The following is an 18,566-nucleotide window of genomic DNA, read 5'->3' on the forward strand; positions in this document are numbered from 1 at the left end:
AAGAGAGACAATTCTTTGCAAGCCATCTCTTTATCCCTTGCGCCGCTGTACTAATGATACCACAAATCACTGATGCAAGAATTGAATCGCATGAGCTAAGGTCATTTATAATATATATATATACTTTTTAAAGTACTAAACTTTTTGGCTACACTGTTGTAAAGCTATATAATTTTTATTTTTAGGGATCAAATGGACTGGGTGGCACTAGCATTAGGGATTTTCTATCAAAATCTTCATAGGCCTAACAGGGTAGCTCTGACGTAATCTGTTCACACATGTCTTTTCTTATATAATCCAATCCCAGGCAACTGTGTGGTTAGCTGCAGTGTTTTTATATATATACATATATATTGGCCTGTAATAAAACCTGCAGTTAAGTTAGACTACCATGCAATCATTCAGGCTAGCTCGACCAGACGACCACACAGCTTGTTGAGACTATTTTACTTCATTGATGTAGTTCATCTGTAAGAGGCCTTTGTAACCACTAGGTGAAGACAGCAACCCATGACAGACTGTCGGTCGCCGTGATTTTGCCAAGTAAGACATGTTCCTGAATCAAAATCTTTTGTTGATCCTGGATCAACATAACTGTCCAAAAATATAAACTTAACCCAATCCCTACCCCTAAACCTAACCCTACCCATCATTTATTCCTAAATACAGTGTGAAATGATAGCTGATTAACAAGGGTGTAGAAGCACCTAACCCTGATTGTAAGCCTAAAACATATATTTCCTGAAAAGTTATCCCTCGATTCTGATTGGTTGATAGGAATGTTGTTCCAGGATCAACAGGGATGTTCATCATCAGCTTATTTGTTATTTATCTTTTAAAGCTAGAAATTAAATTTAAAATTTCTACTTGGGTTAATTAAAATGTTTGGTTACACTTTATTTTAAGGTGTCCTTTTTTAAGTGTAATTATACATTGAAGTACTGAGCAATAATAGCCTAATTAAAAACATATACTGTAGGGCTATAGGGTTTTGCTTTGGGTTAGCTGCTTTTAATTTAATTATGCATTTAGTTATGTATAATTTACTGTTAAGTACATAAGTACATGTAATGAGCAGCAATAAGTACATGTAGTGTGTAACAAGAACACTAAAATACATTTTTAATGAGTTACATTATTAGTCTTTGTAAATGTTATATCAGTTTAATGATGTCTGATATAGAATTGCAGAATTGGATTTATGTTGCATGAACAGTTTTCTTTTAGTTCATTCGGAAAAGAAAATTGTGATATAATGCCTCTAAAAATGATATATTTGTTTGTTTGTTTGTTTGAGATTTAGATTTAGAGATTTTATAGTGTGAGTTACATTTTGTTATTGCATTATTAGTATTTATTGGTCATTCATTTAAATATTATATTATCCTGTAGGCAATATTTTAATATATAAACAAAGTATAGCTTTACAGAACAAATACAAATTATTATAAATGTGGCATATCTGCAAATAAAATAATTTTATTATTATTATTATTATAAGAAGCACTAATAAAAGGTTAAAAAAATTAAATTAAAAAAATCAGAAAAGGAAAACCATAATGTGCCTCAAGATGTGTTCTTAGTTTTTAGAGTTAAGAGAGTGTATAGTATAGTCTATAGTATAGGTTAAAATGATAATGTATAGGTTAAAATGATAATTTGTCTTCCTCTAGTGGTAGTTGATGGTCAGTTAGACTGGATATTTTAACTAGATTCATTAGTATTAAATTATTGTTTACATCTATTTATTTACATATATGCCTAATGTGAATCGTCAAATGTCTGTGCGAGTGTAGGCCTATTCTGCAAACGCAATTTCCCTACGGGGATAAATAAATACTACTACTATTTCCGCTATTAACTAATAACACTATACACAATAACACTCATAGCTCATGGCTGTTATGTACACATTTTAGATTAGGTATTTATACACGCTGTACTGAAAAAAAAATTGTGCAGGAAACATAAACTGATGAAAATAGCCACAAGAGGGCGCCCATTATACATTAGTCACCACTGTTTGTCAGAGACAAGCTTCTTCGAGGCTCTCTAGATTAATTATCTTGGGCCTCTTTGAACTTTTTCCTTAAAATAGCTACTGTGTAGCTCCTTCTCACATGCACTCTGTAAAACAAAGCAAGCTGCATACATAATAAATGTACTGTGCAGACATTTCTTTTCACAAAAGTATTTTTAAACACTTGAAGTGTTTTTAAATTCTTGAAATTCTGCTAAAGTCATAAAGGAGTCATTTAAAGCTAAATACGTTCTGTTCCTAAGAACATCAAAACTAAAGTCTACACAACTGGACCCACTTTTAAACTGCACACGACTTGCTTTGAAGGGGAATAAATTCATAAATACCCCAAAGCTAAATATGAAGACTTTTGTTTGCTGAATTCTTAGTGGTTGTTTAAGCTGTGATAAAAGGTACCGGTGATTTCCAGACAAAAGACGAGGATCCTTTGCCCATATGGCTGCCCTGTGGGACTCTTTTGTGAAGTGATGGATGTACTCGCCTTAAAGGATCTAAAAGTTTTTTTTTTTCAGCAGATCAGACCTCCACACCTTCCCCCCTATCCCTCCGCCTCCATTTACTGCCACGAGATGGTCGTATCTCCAAAGTGTGCCTTTGGTTTTTGAACACAATCCTCAATACCCGTTGTCCTCTACATACCCCCACCGGTTCCAGACTTTGTATTTATGAAAGGGGGCATCTCAAATGTCCTGTGCAGGCGCAGCAGCTGCCACTGCGACCACGCCATTCTTTCAGAAGTTCAACAAAGGGAGGGGAGTTATTTCTCCCTTTTTTTCCTTTGACAGGAGGCTCTGTGCACTTTTGTGTTCTAACACACCATTGATTCCCCCCTCCTTTGAGTCTTTGAGTTTAGGAGCAGGAGAGGAGGCTACAGCTTTTGTCTGCTCATAGATGGGGGAGCCTCTCTGCACCTCCTCCTTTTAATCATCTGATACGGCTCCTCAGGGCCCAAGCTGCGCCCGACAACAGAGCCATGGCACAGCTGGCCACTACAGACAAACTCCCTGACCCAAACCCTCTAAACCACAACCAATCCGGCCTAGTCCAGTGCTATCAAGACAGACTGCAAAGGGTGGTAAGCCTCCAGCGATCGTCTGGCAGATAGAGCTGCATTTCGTCAACAGTTGCCAGCATAGATCAGCTCTGCACGCCCTTGATCTGGTGCTGATATGAGGCTGACACTTCAGTAATGAGACAATAGATTGGGCATACAAACATGCTTTCGTATCGCTGCAAGTGTAGACTGAGACAGAAGTACACAATATGCAATCAGTGAGCAACACCTGTTAAAGGGCCAGTTCACCTAAACATGAAAACTCTTTCATTTATTCACCCTCATGTTGTTCCACACACTTTCCTCCACAAAAGAAGATATTTTGAAGGATACAACAGAGCCACGGCACAGCTGGCCACTACAGACAAACTCCCTGACCCAAACCCTCTAAACCACAACCAATCCGGCCTAGTCCAGTGCTATCAAGACAGACTGCAAAGGGTGGTAAGCCTCCAGCGATCGTCTGGCAGATAGAGCTGCATTTTGTCAACAGTTGCCAGCATAGATCAGCTCTGCACGCCCTTGATCTGGCGCTGATATGAGGCTGACACGTCAGTAATGAGACAATAGATTGGGCATACAAACATGCTTTCGTATCGCTGCAAGTGTAGACTGAGACAGAAGTACACAATATGCAATTAGTGAGCAACACCTGTTAAAGGGCCAGTTCACCTAAACATGAAAACTCTTTCATTTATTCACCCTCATGTTGTTCCACACACTTTCCTCCACAAAAGAAGATATTTTGAAGGATGTTTCAGCTGTTTTTGCTTATGCAGTGAGTGGCTTTGTATGGACAAATGTGGGTTTTTTCCACTAACTCCGCTCTCTATTGCTCAGATGTTTTACTTTTACTACAAATAGCATATTACTTATCTATGCTTTGTGTGAATAGCATCTATCACTACTTGCAATTACAGTTTTTTTTTTCAACTGCTTACACACAAAATCTTTACTCGTCACACAATTTCTAAAACCTGACACTCAAACACCAGAACCGCACACCAAATCTGCAAAACCTTACACTAAATCTCGGTCTTTGACTCAGGTTTCAATTTCATAAAACAATTTTTGCAAAACACAACACACAGTTCTCTTTGTAACACACACAAATCTAGCAGGAATTAATATTATGGCAAAGGTGTTTGCAAATGTTTGCTTTTGAGATGTGTTTGTGCTATTTTGAATGCAGTGCTTCATTTTGCACAAGATGTGAGGCATTTTGCATTTTGTGTGTGCAATTCTTGGATTTGTGTACAGTTTTGAAAAAAAAAAGAGGCAAAGTTTTGAAAATGTGTGCAAGCAGTTGAAAAAAACTGTAGTGTAAATAAGATGCAGTGCAATTAGTTGCAAACATCTACCGCTATTTACACTTATATAATTTAAACACAAATTGTGGTTACATTTACTGTTGTTTAGTGAGTTTTCGCAGACAAAATCCAGTTATTTCAATATGAAATCCACTCAAGTTGGAATTTCATGTGAGGACGAAAGATTTCACAGCGGGTTCACCAAGTTGGTCACCTGCACAAAGCTACTTGTTTTGAAAGCATCTTTACACTATTTACCTTTTTTGAGTGTAAAATTGCACTATGACCACCTTTAGAGTAAATAGTTGCCCTCTGCCATTTTAAATCGTTTTTAAATGCTGAAAATTAAATGCTACAATTTAATATTTGCATCATGAGATTTATTGAGACTAAAGCTCCACATGCAGTTGAATGTTTGAGCAGGTGATGTGGAGGCCCTGGCGCTCGTGCAGGGCTGTCAGCTTTAGGCAGGAGGGCTGACCTTCTGACCCTGTTCATAAAGACAGCTGGCTTGCATAATGAGTAATTACCATACACTGCAGACTGGAGCCTCTCTTACCGCACTCTATAATCTGCAGGCCTGCTTTCCAGCCTGCCAGGGCAACACACGACCAGAATGAATTAACCAGAATGAAATGTGAAAGTTTGGAGTAATTAAGCTTTTTAAATAATTTTGAAAAACGTCTCTTATGCTCACCAAGGCTGCATTTATTTGATTAAAAAAATACAGTGAATTTGTTATATTATGTAATATTAAATAATATTATTTAAGAAGTGTTTTCTATTCTAATATATTTTAGAATGTAATTTATACCTTTGATGGCAAAGCTGAATTTTCAGCAGCCAGTACTCAGTCTTCAGTGTCACATGATCCTTCAAAATTCATTGTTAATAATGATTCCTATTATTGATGTTCAAAATGTTGTTTTTACTGCTTAATGTTTTTGTGAAAACCATTAAATATTTTTTCAGGATTTTTTGATGAGTAGAAAGTGCAAAAGCACAGCATCTATTTGAAACTGAAATATTTGGTTACACTTTATTTTAAGGTGTCCTTGTTACAGTGTAATTATACATTTAAGTACGGAGTAATATTAATTAACGACATATTCTTACTGATTAGGGTTAGGATTAGGGTTTGACTTAGGGTTACTTACATGCAATTATTAGTGCTGTCTAGCGATTAATCGCATCCAAAATAAAAGTTTTTGTTTACATGATGTGTGCTGTGTATATTTATTATGTATATATAAATGCACACACATACATACAGAAAAATATGTTATGTTTATATATTAAATATATTTATTTATAATATAAATGATATGAATATAAATATAGACATGGAAATACATGGAAATATTTTCAATATATATATACTGTATATGTGTGTATTTATATATACATAATAAATATACACAGAACACACGCATATATTATGCAAACAAAAACTTTTATTTTGGATGCGATTAATCGTTTGACAGCACTAGTAATTATGCATAATTTATTGTTATTATAATAGTAAGTCCATGTAACGTGAAACAAGGACACCTTAAAATAAAGTGTTACAAAATATTTTGTAACATCATAAATGTCTTTACTGTCACTTTTGACTGTACCTACCCCAAAATGTTGAATAGTAGTGCATTATGGTTCCCACAAAAATGTTAAGCAGCAAAAATCAGCATATTAGAATGATTTCTGAGGGATCATTTGACACTGAAGACTGGAATAATGAAGAATTCTGCTTTGCCATCACAGGAAGAATTTACATTTTAAAATATTATATATGTTCATATTAATGATTTTCCAAATCAAATTAATGCATGAAGTGATGTATGCATAGTAGAAGTGCACTGCAGTGTTTTTACCGAAAACCTTGTTAATTTTGTTGACGTCACAATCAAAACATTCCCCCGTTTGCTTGTTCCCTCATCGTTTTGTATCACCCCAGGGCTGGTTCTTGCTAAGGTGTTTGTTGGGACAACAGAAATACCAATGGCGGTAGCCTGGGCAACAGGAGAGCCCTTCCCAATTCACCCTTCACCACCATCTGCTGCTGTTCCTGGGGTGTCTCTGCTTCAGGAGGAGGGGATGAGGGCTGGCTGAAAAGGCCACTCCAAACCATGCGATAGGACCACAGGGATAATGTAATATTATAATAAGGCAGTTAAATCCCCTTACAGACCAAGACAGCTGGGGGGGGGGTGTATGTAGAGCAGCACTCTTCCACACACATGGCATGCTCTTATATCAATCAGTGTCTGGATGTGACAGCAGACCTCGACTCTGGAACATGTGTAGGCCCTCCCTCAGTCTTCCAAAGTGGTCCACCAGTAGAACATGTCCCCGTTGGAGGCCTTTGTGAGGGCCACTCTGTGCTGGAGGGGGGTGAGAGGCAGATATCCCGAGGGGACGGTTGTATAGCGACCGGCTTGTGCCAGGCACAGGGCCGCCCCGTCCCTCTTCCTCGCCTCCCCCCGCGAGGCACCTTCACTCCAGCTCATTATGCAGCAGAGCAGATGGAGAGGTTTTTGTGGCCTAGTCTCTGGGTAGGTTTTAGGGCTTGGCTTTATTTGTATTCTGCAGGCACTGGCTGTCTGAAAGAGCACAATGGAGCTCGCCTGCATGCTGACTTATTGTTCTGCAGGGGCTTATTTGATTGCTTCTTTACCCTTTTGATAGTTTAAAACAAAGAGTGAGTTGCAGGGGTGATGCAAATTCAGCTGCACCGCGAGGCATGATATGTTCCTGAATGTTAAAAATATTAAATGCATAGCTTGATTAAAAGATAAGTTGAGAAACAGTTGCTTACAACTTTTTGTTCTATCTTATATAACTTCTGCAATCATGCTCATTTTTTTAATGTGGTATAAGAGTAGTTGACTTGAGATACCTTGCATGCAATCTAAATCTGTTTCAAACTATGTCTGCAAACTAACCAAGTCTGCTAAGTCTTGCACAATTATACGTGGTTTTTATGGCTTCATGTTAATGGAATTATTTCTTTTTACTTTAAAAAAATGTTCACTGCAGAACCATTTTAAAGGTAAAAAGTAAAAATGGCTAAAAGAAAGTTAAAGAAATGGGGGAAACGATCCAAGAGTGATCGGATATTTTCATTTACATTCATATATAAATATATATATATATATATATATATATATATTTAGTTTTTTTGAAAGTCTATGGACAGCATGTCAATTACCAAAAGTCACATGTGCTAAAAGCTACAATCTCATATACTGAATTACTTTCTTGTTTCACAACATAACAATAAGTTTGAGACTGTATGGGGGAAGTGTGGGAGGGTGGCCAGATGGCACTTTCTTAACCAATCAGATGCTGTTGTTAGAAAGGTTCTGTGATCTGAGCTGAGCAGAGGAAATCACACTTCACTAATATATGCAGGAGGAAGTTCAGTCAGTATTAGAGATTCTTTTGAATCAGTACACTAATATATGCTGACGATTCATTTAGGTTGATGTTACTTTAGTTAATCAGACACACTTTATTCGAAGCTGTAGTAGCAAAAATATATGTAGTTTCTTTGTTTAATTTGGAGATAATTAATCCTCTCCAACGGTTTCTTGATCTATCACTCTTGTGGAAAGGCTTAACTTTCATTGTAAAATGCATTTAACACGTTCTATCACAATGTGCCTGAGGCGAATGAGACTATTGTGTAATATCTTGTATAATTAACAATGCACTTTAAACCATGTTTAATGTGTTAAAAAAATGTAAATGTGAAGCTTCAAAGCAATGAAGTCAAAATTTGTGTAAACTTGTGTGAAGTTTTCAGTGCAGTCTGCAGTAGTTGTTAGCAGACAGCTTTGAATTGCATAGTGTACTTTTTGCTGAACTATTTCAACTAAATTGGCTAAAAATAATAAAATGCAATAAAATATATTGCAGAAAAAGAGAAGCAGGATCCGTAAGTCTGTGTATTTTTTCTCTACAATACTAATGCAAAAAAATCTGCTATTTTACTCTTATTGCTGTTTTCTTTCCTGCTGACTGTTTACAACAAATATCAACAGTACAGAGATAACAACCACTAACATGTCTCCATGTTTTGGCCATCCGTACATCAGCAGTCTGAGATATTAAGTAGTAATATTGAGTTACCATGGAATCCTCATTTATTTTATTTTGAAGCTGTTCAAAGAAAGGCCTTCATTTCATAACTCTGAATATATAATTATGTAATGATTGTTTTATTGCTTATATATTAGAGTTAACAGTGCATTTATACTGTGGTTACTAAAAAACGAAATTTCTTTCTTCATTACTGTAGATGTTTTGGTGAGTTAATTAGGACTATAAATGACATCTTTTTTGGGTGAGATCAGGTTTGTCCCTCATTACAGATTATACTGGTTTAGCTTTATGATTTCTTCTGCGCTTCTGTTGAGCAAATGTCTACATAAAAGTGCAACTTTCATTATAAGATCTAAATGTTATTGGTTAATTTTATAAGAGATGTCCATCTCACTCATCATGAACTCACAAGCTAATCAGGCTGATTTAGAGATAAATGTAGCCTACATTTAGAAAGTAACCTTATAGTTTTTAGGCCTTTGTGGGAAGACTACTCTGTCATGTTTTAGTATAAAAGTCAACTTGCATAAGAATTGAGCGCATACATATAGTGTTTTCAGTTTTTGTGAGTAAAAAGTATGACATTAATGAAATATTCTGCTCATTAAGGTTTTCTCTGACAGTTTCCTGCTTACTCTGTACTTTTCATGACATGTACAAAAACACTTTTCATGACATGTACAAAAATAAGTTGCTTCACAAACAAGTTTAATTCAAACTATCTTTTATTTGTATTCATTTCTGACTCATACAAAATATCTAAAGTAAAATCTTCAGACAAATGTAATCATTTCCACATTTTTTTTTTTCATTTTCCTTTGTCTTCTACAAACAAATTTAAGAGCATATTTAAATATTGTCTTTTTTTGTAAATCACATTTTTCTAAAGTTGAACCTTTAGAACCTTTATTTTTTTTTTGTTGTTTTCGGGTTTTTTTCTTTTATGTCATATTAATATTTCTAAAGTGAAACCTTTAAAGAATAAGACAATTCTGGAAAGTGGAAAGCACATTGCCGACAATAAGGTACGTTATATTGTGCAGCAATTACATTTTTAAAAACGTCTGAGATGTTAAAGTCCATTTTTAAAAACGTTGCTTCGACGCACCGCCGCGTCCTCTGCGTGTCCAACGCATGCGATATTTGCTCTGTGGAACAGAGGCAAAACTCGCTTCTCCTTCCTCTCCAAACCTCATCCGCACAAAGAATGAGGGCCATTGTGTCGCTCTCGTGGCATACCTGACCTCGTTCACATAAAGAATGAGGATCATCTTGGCATGGACGGGACGAGGAACGACGTAGAACCGCGAGGGCCACTCGGGCCTGCCTCGCGCTGCCTGGACGGTTCAGCCTCCTCAGGAGCATCCAGGGATGTGGAAACATCAGCATCCTTGCTTCGAAGGATGAGTCGAGTATTCCTCAAGGTTTACAGCATCTCAACAGAGAAGAGTAAAGCTCCAGATCAACGCTCGGGCAGAGTGATCTCAGGAACCCACTCGTTATAGCTGCGACTTTCTTCACAGAACATGTGAAGCTTCTCCAGAGCTGGATCCTCCCACGAGTCCTCAGCTGGGTTCTGTTAAAACAGAGAGGAAGGGTTTTAAAAACCAAGTCTTGGGAGAAATTAACTTGCTCTTGCATAAAGATGTTAGATATGAAAAACCATTCTCACCGTTATAAGGACACAGTGAGCGTCCTCAAGTTGACCCTTGGCACCAACAAGAGCGTTGAGACGTTTCAGGTCGTTTACTCTGACGATGCTGATGTCGTTGTCAAAGCAAAACGCTTGGATCAGAGTAAAATGGATTTGGAGAGCGATGTCGCACTCAAAGTCATCAGTGGCCAAAAGGCAGAAAGACACGCTATCAGGGTCCCTGTGAAAGCAAAAGTAGGTTTGAAATGAGTTACCCCCAAACAGTAGCATAATAATATGGTCAAATAGACATGGATTAGCTATCGCATGGAAGAAGTTCCTCCAAACTTACGCGTTCATTATTTTTGCGCATTCATAGACGCCAGCAGTGAGGCGACCCTCCGCCTTGGCAGACAGCAGGGCTTCGGCAAGAGATTTTCCTTCATTCACCATCTTGGTTTGGATTGAAGTAGACAGTAGCTGTGTTTTAAATACAGTCTTGAGTGAATTTCCAGACACGCGACCAGTACTTATAGTGGGAGAGTGGCACGCGTTGGCACCCCGCGTTCTGATTGGCTGTTCAGAACAATAAAGAAACTGACATATCCAAGGCGCGTGCCTTTAGACATGCGTGACATCAATAGAACTGTAAGAAAGGATCAAACTCTGATCCTTTCACTTTTGTCCTAATTAAATAGAGCAACTTATTCTACTCAAAAGACGTGGCGTAAATTCAATGCGCGCATGTAGCATCAAGCTGACAGAGATAGTTTAGAAATGCTTTTTTGAGATGTGACATGCTATTATATCATCTAAAATGAGATTTAAAAATTTAAGCATTTTACTATTTTTGTCAATAGATATTGTTCATTGAAATGTTTTTACTGCTTTATGAACTATAATGCAAAAAGGCTGGTGGTGGCCAACGCTGGCCAGTTGGCCAACGCTGGCCAGTTTCAGATACGATAAACTTCCTTATATACATTTTAGCCTAAAATATTGAAATAGAACTGTAAGAAAGGATCAAACTCTGATCCTTTCACTTTTGTCCTAATTAAATAGAGCAACTTATTCTACTCAAAAGACGTGGCGTAAATTCAATGCGCGCATGTAGCATCAAGCTGACAGAGATAGTTTAGAAATGCTTTTTTGAGATGTGACATGCTATTATATCATCTAAAATGAGATTTAAAAATTTAAGCATTTTACTCTTTTTGTCAATAGATATTGTTCATTGAAATGTTTTTACTGCTTTATGAACTATAATGCAAAAAGGCTGGTGGGCACCATTCTAGACACACAAAAAACTTGCACACAATAGTCATATGCGCTGCTGGGCTGCGAGGGGCCAATGGGGGCATCCTAAAGTGAGGCCTCTCCATCTGCTCCTGTTCTGCAGGGAAACAATAGGCCTACATCAGTCAGCGTCAACCTGTTATCCCGAGCCTCTCAAATAACCTAGAAACTCCTTTCTTTTCTTCCATAGCTACAAGCTTGCATTCGTAATGATCTACGATTCTGATGTTTTTCTACATGATTCATAACATAGTATTTCCCCCCCAAATTATCTTTGTACAGATTTAAAACCACCTGTCAATAAAATGACCAAAATATCAACGCATTTAAACCAAGTCTAAACGCGCGTCATTAAATGCGTTAAAGATGCAAATGTTTCTGCACGTGGAGAATATACGAATATAAACATTGCTGAATTTTCAGGGTGGCCTATACATTTGGAAAGTTGCCTCTGATCACGGGGTCCGTGGCTGTTGCAGGCCAGATTGGGCAGCGGGGCGTCATGGCACGCGCATCTTATTTGCATTTGTAAAGGCGTCTAATAATGGAAGTTTCTGAACTCACAATAGAACCGTTTCAGTGTCCACAGATGGCCACACTCCACCTGTCTTTTGCGCTGAGGGCGGGGGATGCGATCCCTTATCCACATTTGCTCACTTTCACCATTAAATTCTCTACTAAAAATACTGAATTTCAGGCGAAAACATAGCTTGTAGAAATGAAATTTCACCCTCTGTAATATTTATATTTCGCTTTACTAAATACATTGCTAAATAGGCCTACCTACTAAATATTTAAATCAAAGTAGGCCTATAGGTCTAAAAGAGAAACGTATTCAAAGTAGAACAATGTTAGCCTATACTTCAATGTTAAAGAGAGTGAGGAGAGATATTAGGCTACTTTTAAACTGTGTAAATATAACCTGCTTGGTCTGGAGTTAAACAAACAAAAAAAAAAAAAAAACACACACACAGTACTACAACATAAAACATAGCAAAATAAATAAATATGCTTTTGTAAATAGTGTAAAAATATATTAATTAAATAAAAATAGACTACAGTATAAAAATAACATAGGGCCTACTGCTCAAACGTATTCGGTTTTATAAGATAAAACTGAAATGATAAAAAATAATTAATTGAAGTCTGCAGCAAGTCTTAAAAAGTAACATTACAGCCCTCATCAATCTGCCAAGAGCCGGAGTGTGACAATAGCATTAGCATACCAATGCAGCATTCAGACGAACCAATCAGAGAACGCTTCTTTCATAGCCACCACGAGCCGGGGAGTATAAAAGCAGCGAGCTCACGCCGTTAGAGCATCAATCCTTTCGGATTACATCCAGCTTCAGTTCTGCTATCTGCTCCTTGTGGAATTACTACCAGCATCATCATGACTCTTGAGGAAGTTCTCATCCAGAAGCCCAGCGAGAGAGCTCAGTGCACTGGAAAAGCTCTGGAAGAAGTTTTGGTTTCTGCCAAAGCGAACGACTGCCTTACCACTGGCGTTTACGAGTCTGCCAAAGTTATGAATGTGTGAGTATGCTGTCTATTGTTTTTTTTCCTTCATGCAACATCTTTAATTAAGCGTTTCGATTGGTTTAGTAGTACACGTTGTGCTTATAATTTGCCTTTTCTTGTATTTCAGTGACCCAGACAGCGTGTCTTTCTGCGTCCTGGCGATGGACGAGGAGTTTGAGTGCGACATCGCTCTCCAAATCCACTTCACTCTCATCCAAGCCTTCTGTTTCGACAACGACATCAGCATCGTTAGAGTGAATGACATGCAACGTCTTTCTGAGATTGTTGGTGACAGTGCTGAACAATTTGAGGATGCTCACTGCATTCTTATCACGGTATGTATGCGCAAAAGAAAATAGTTTACACTCATTAGCAAAAGCAGAAACTATATGCATTTGCAACGTTTTGGGTGCCATGCTAAACTTGCATTTTACTTCATTACAACAGAACCCAGCTGAGGACTCGTGGGAGGATCCAGCTCTGGAGAAGCTTCACATGTTCTGTGAAGAAAGTCGCAGCTATAACGAGTGGGTTCCTGAGATCACTCTGCCCGAGCGTTGATCTGGAGCTTTACTCTTCTCTGTTGAGATGCTGTAAACCTTGAGGAATACTCGACTCATCCTTCGAAGCAAGGATGCTGATGTTTCCACATCCCTGGATGCTCCTGAGGAGGCTGAACCGTCCAGGCAGCGCGAGGCAGGCCCGAGTGGCCCTCGCGGTTCTACGTCGTTCCTCGTCCCGTCCATGCCAAGATGATCCTCATTCTTTATGTGAACGAGGTCAGGTATGCCACGAGAGCGACACAATGGCCCTCATTCTTTGTGCGGATGAGGTTTGGAGAGGAAGGAGAAGCGAGTTTTGCCTCTGTTCCACAGAGCAAATATCGCATGCGTTGGACACGCAGAGGACGCGGCGGTGCGTCGAAGCAACGTTTTTAAAAATGGACTTTAACATCTCAGACGTTTTTAAAAATGTAATTGCTGCACAATATAACGTACCTTATTGTCGGCAATGTGCTTTCCACTTTCCAGAATTGTCTTATTCTCTAAAGGTTTCACTTTAGAAATGTTAAAATGACATAAAAGAAAAGAAAAAAAACTAACTTAAAAATCTCTAAAGGTTTCACTTTAGAAATATTATGATTAAAAAGAGAAAAAAAACGAACTTAAAAATCTCCAAAGGTTTCACACTTTAGAAATATTTGATAGAAAATATAAGAAAAAATATTTAAATGTTGTTTGACTTTGCATTACAACTTTTGCATTGTAGAAATGATGCAATAATGCATAAAAACAATAAATGTATTAAAAATGAACAATTTTGTCATGTGTTCACTCTTCAGCAGATGTTAAAAACACATTGCATTCTCAACACATTCACACACCGTATCTGGTATGTCATGGATATATTTAGGCTATATTTCGAGAATGAAAACGAGGCCGGGGGATTGATGTTCAGTAAGTTGTGTTGTTTTATAACTTGTAGCCTACTTGTTTAGCTGACACATTGCAAAATGCATCAATTTCCTATAGTGGCTAATACTCGTGAAACGTGTTAAAAGTAGTCGCCATATATCTTGAACTCGCTGCACGTGTATCCTTCAGCCTCATTTTTATTCTCTAAACATAAAATGACGTCTATAGTGTATAATGGCCATTCCTAAAGTTTTCATTCTGAAGTAACTCTGGATTGGGGGCAGCATATAGTGTCAGCTGCCATCTGCAGCCGCTGGTGATCTACATGTGTATAGCTACAGCACAATAGCAGCGCGCTGTCCCGTAAATTGGGGCCCCCAGCACAAGGAACTCATTGTTACCTCGGCAGATGTCTGAGCCACGACGCTACTCCATCTGCCAAGCAACGCAGATGGGAGGTGAAGGCGGTGTCGCGGGGGTGAGTGTTGGGCTGGCAGTCGTATGGCTCCCTGTCAGTTGCTGTATTGTTTACAAAGCGCCCATGGCTTCTGCACGGATTGCTGCAGCTCTCAGCGTTGAGAGAGGGGCTTCAATGAAAGCACAGAGAGCCTGTAAACTGAACATGATGTAGGGCTATTTAGAGAAAGTTGGTACACAAAAATGGAAGAAAGCAGTAAAATCAGACAAATGATATACATTTTTATTTGCAAAAAATAAAAAAGCTGGCTGACTGAAACATAAATATTACACTGACAATTAAGTAAAATTTATTGTGAAAGTAGTTACTGAAAGGAAACTATTTTAAAAGTATTGTTAAAGTTAATAAGAATTAGCATAGTTTCTCATTGATTTGGTCTATTAACAGTAAAATGCCACAACTCCAGTAGTATTAGGCTGATTACATGGCCCAAATATGAAAACTTTATTCATTTATCAACCCTCTTGCTGTCCCAAATATGTACCTTCTTTATTCTGTGAAACACAAAAAGAAGATATTTTGAAAAATGTTGCAGTGCCTATTTTAAACATATACAATTAAAGTCAATGGGGTCCGGTATTGTTTTGGACCCCACTGACTTTCATTGTATGGACAAAAAGACTGAAAAAAAGGGGTGAACTATGCCTTTAAGAAAGCACACACAGTTTAGAGGAGTGCGTAGGTTCCTATAGGCACGGAGACTGTCTCTTTTAGGATCTTTGACGACTCCACTGACTATAGGTGCAGACTCGGCTCCATTGTTTCTTTTAACTCTGTGCAATAGTATGCGGTAAACACCTGTAATAGGACTGCGAATGCGCTTTCCTTGGTTATTGAGAATATGTTCCTGAGTGACTCCCAGTTTCTCCAGGATACCTTTTACCTCTTCCTGGTCTCTGTCTAACTCCGCTGGGCTGGCCTCTATTAGATAGACGGGGTTGAGCTGGTATAAAGGGAGGAATAGGCCGGAAGAGTTCCACCGGCAGCAGCCACTCGCAACCCAGCATCTGGTCCAGTGCGCATCGCTCCGAAGGTTCCCCCTGATCAGCCGCTGACATGGAGCTGATACCCAGGTTGGCAGGACGTAGGCACCCTCCAGCACACTTTGGCGCAACTTGGCCACAGTGTCAGCGTGGAAAGGAAATGTGCCAGTCACAATGAAAAAAAGTAGGACGCCCATTGCCCACACATCTACAGGTGGCAATTACAATGTAAGACTCATCTTTGAAGAGTTCTGGAGCTGCATAAGGAGGAGAACCGCAAAAGGTGTCCAGGGCTTGGTTGCGATTGTTGACTCTCTTGCTGAAGCCAAAATCAGCCACTTTTATGCAGGAGTTGGTTGTGTAAAGAACATTTTCAGCCTTCATATCTCGATGGATGATGTTGTTCTCATGCTGAAATGAACACAGATATAGGAATTCAAGAAAATGTCAACAATTCAACATCCAGTGATTCAAATTACTTGGGTCAATGACATACACCATAAAAATGGGAAAAACCTGTTAAAAATCTAATATTATATATATATATATGATTAGTGTTAACAATATATAAATAGTAATAGTTCATACAAAAATGTCATGAATTATTAGTTACTAAATTTAAAAAGTACTAAATATTAATAAGCTCTTTAGTGAGACATAATAAAAGATGATGCAAAATATAAGGGTAAACTAGTGTTTTTCTTTTTTATTTTAAATAATAAAAAAAAAATTAAATTGACCCATTTCACAATTTTACTGTACTTACTATGACTTACTATTAGTGTTTTCTATAATCTAGATTTAAAAATAAATAAATAAAATAACAAAATAAAGTGATACGTTGTTGATATAGAAGGTCTAACCATGTATTTGACTGCTGACAGGATTTGGGCGAATACAATCTTACTCTCTTGGTCAGAGAGTTTTCCTCCTGAGCTGATTCTGGTGTGGAGGTCTCCTCCTCCAGCGAACTCCAGAACCAGGTACAACCGACTTGGCGTCTCTAGCACCTCATAGAGTTGCAATAAGTTTGGGTGATACAAGCTCTCCATGTTGAAAATCTCTCTGGACAGCATCCACTGAGTCTGCAGATCGAGCCTCATCTTATCCATGATCTTAATGGCCACCTTGTCTACAGGACATGCATGTGGAATAAAATCAAGATGAGGTCATTACACATTAATCATGTTACTCTCTTAATTCTGACCTAGACTCAAGAAGTCAAGTGTTTATTCAAATTATATTATGATAAATCTCTTCTACCTTTGGTGAGGGCATGGACGGCCAGGTTGACCTTCGAAAAGTTCCCACAGCCGATCTGACCGCGGACTTTATAGAATCCCACCCTTCTGCCCACCGTCAGTTCTTTTATGGTATCTTCGTCATTGCACATTTCCAGCGTTAACTTCTCCAGGGGTGTCAGACGCTTGGAAGGTTCTGCATCCTCTTCCATCTCTGACCCACATTCCGAGCTGTCCGTCAGAGTGTAAATGTTGTGACGATGCACCTGCGGCAACACCTGACTTGCCCTAGCAGGCATTTTTCAGCTGCTTAATGCTGAAAAACGGAGATAAATAATATTTACATTTGAATATACAGCATATGCATTGCATGTCGATAACAATGAAAATATCTGATATTCTTGTTCTTGATTGAGGAACAACTCCATAATAAGGGATAGTTTTATATATATATATATATAGATAGATAGATAGATAGATAGATAGATAGATAGATAGATAGATAGATAGATAGATAGTTGCGGGGTGAATGAGAACACAGACTCGGTACTGATCGAAAGAGCCCCGGAGGGTGATTTATTTGCCCACACACTGATCGCACGTGCCCTGATGAATGGTGCTCGGTGCCCGTCTCAGCGTGGTGCTCGTGGGGTGAAGTGCCGTGGTGCAGATCCCTCTCCCAGGGTGCCTTCGGAGTCTGTGAACAATGAGAAACAAGCATTAATGTCGCCTGGAGCTCCGGGGCGCCTTCCCGCTGGTGTCTCTTCTCCTGGCTTTTAAGGCCAGCGGGAACGAGCTCCAGGTGCGCCACTCATCACGCACAGGTGTTGTGCGTCGGTGATCAGTGTGGCAGCGGCGTTTCCAGAAACATGGGGAAACACACAACTCGTTGTGGGGGTATTACGGGGGGGGGTGGATTTTAGGTTACCTGCCAGACCTGCCCAACTGGACCAGCCCCGGGAGAGACTGTCCGCATTCCCGTGATCGGCCCCCCGGCCTGATGTTGTACCTGGAAGCAGAAGTCCTGGAGTGTGCGAGGAACCACCGTGTCACCCGGGCGTTTGTGTCCTTCGCCCTGGACATCCATTGCAGTGGCGCATTGTCGGTGACGAGGGTGAACCAGCGGCCCCAAAGGTAATATTTTAACTCCAGGACTGCCCATTTTATGGCCAGGGCCTCTTTCTCCAGGGTGGCGTACCTGGTCTCCGTGGGGGAGAGTTTCCGGCTGATGTAGACTATTGGGTGTTCCTCTCCATCCCGGAGCTGGGAGAGGACTGCCCCTAAACCGGTGCCGGAGGCGTCCGCATATAGGGTGAAGGGGCAGCCGAAGTCTGGTGCATGCAGGACCGGGGAGGACGTCAGGGCCATCTTGAGGGCCGGGAAGGCGGCTTCGGTCTCGGGAGTCCAGTCTATCCTCTCTGGTTGCCCCTTCCTGGTAAAGTCTGACAGGGAGCAGGCTATAGAGGAGAAGTTAGGGATGAAACACCGGT

General features: G+C 39.2%; 1 protein-coding gene and 2 pseudogenes across 1 annotated transcript; 1 reads left to right on the plus strand and 2 right to left on the minus strand.

The window, feature by feature from the left end:
* Window positions 1–9,568: 9,568 nt before the first annotated feature.
* LOC107589288 (growth arrest and DNA damage-inducible protein GADD45 gamma-like) lies at window positions 9,569–10,780 on the minus strand (annotated as a pseudogene).
* A 1,998-nt stretch (window positions 10,781–12,778) lies between these two features.
* On the plus strand, window positions 12,779–13,923 carry LOC107589289 (growth arrest and DNA damage-inducible protein GADD45 gamma-like). Its single transcript, XM_016277682.1, has 3 exons — window positions 12,779–12,974; window positions 13,087–13,294; window positions 13,407–13,923. Exons 1-3 carry the CDS (start codon window positions 12,832–12,834, stop codon window positions 13,518–13,520), a joined length of 465 nt encoding a protein of 154 aa, XP_016133168.1. The 5' UTR covers window positions 12,779–12,831; the 3' UTR covers window positions 13,521–13,923.
* Window positions 13,924–15,499: 1,576 nt separating this feature from the next.
* Window positions 15,500–17,375, minus strand: LOC107589287 (serine/threonine-protein kinase NIM1-like; annotated as a pseudogene).
* Window positions 17,376–18,566: the final 1,191 nt, after the last annotated feature.

This window comes from Sinocyclocheilus grahami, unplaced genomic scaffold (genome assembly GCF_001515645.1).
Source record: "Sinocyclocheilus grahami isolate Dianchi unplaced genomic scaffold, SAMN03320097.WGS_v1.1 scaffold114.1, whole genome shotgun sequence".
Taxonomy (NCBI): Eukaryota; Metazoa; Chordata; class Actinopteri; order Cypriniformes; family Cyprinidae; genus Sinocyclocheilus; species Sinocyclocheilus grahami.

What these genes read in the sequence shown, in the direction of transcription:
- LOC107589289 (XM_016277682.1), top strand. Translation starts at nt 12,832, where the DNA reads ATGACTCTTGAGGAAGTTCTCATCCAGAAGCCCAGCGAGAGAGCTCAG. An exon ending in TCTGCCAAAGTTATGAATGT is followed by an intron (nt 12,975 to 13,086) that starts GTGAGTATGCTG and finishes CTTGTATTTCAG; the next exon opens with TGACCCAGACAGCGTGTCTT. An exon ending in CTCACTGCATTCTTATCACG is followed by an intron (nt 13,295 to 13,406) that starts GTATGTATGCGC and finishes TCATTACAACAG; the next exon opens with AACCCAGCTGAGGACTCGTG.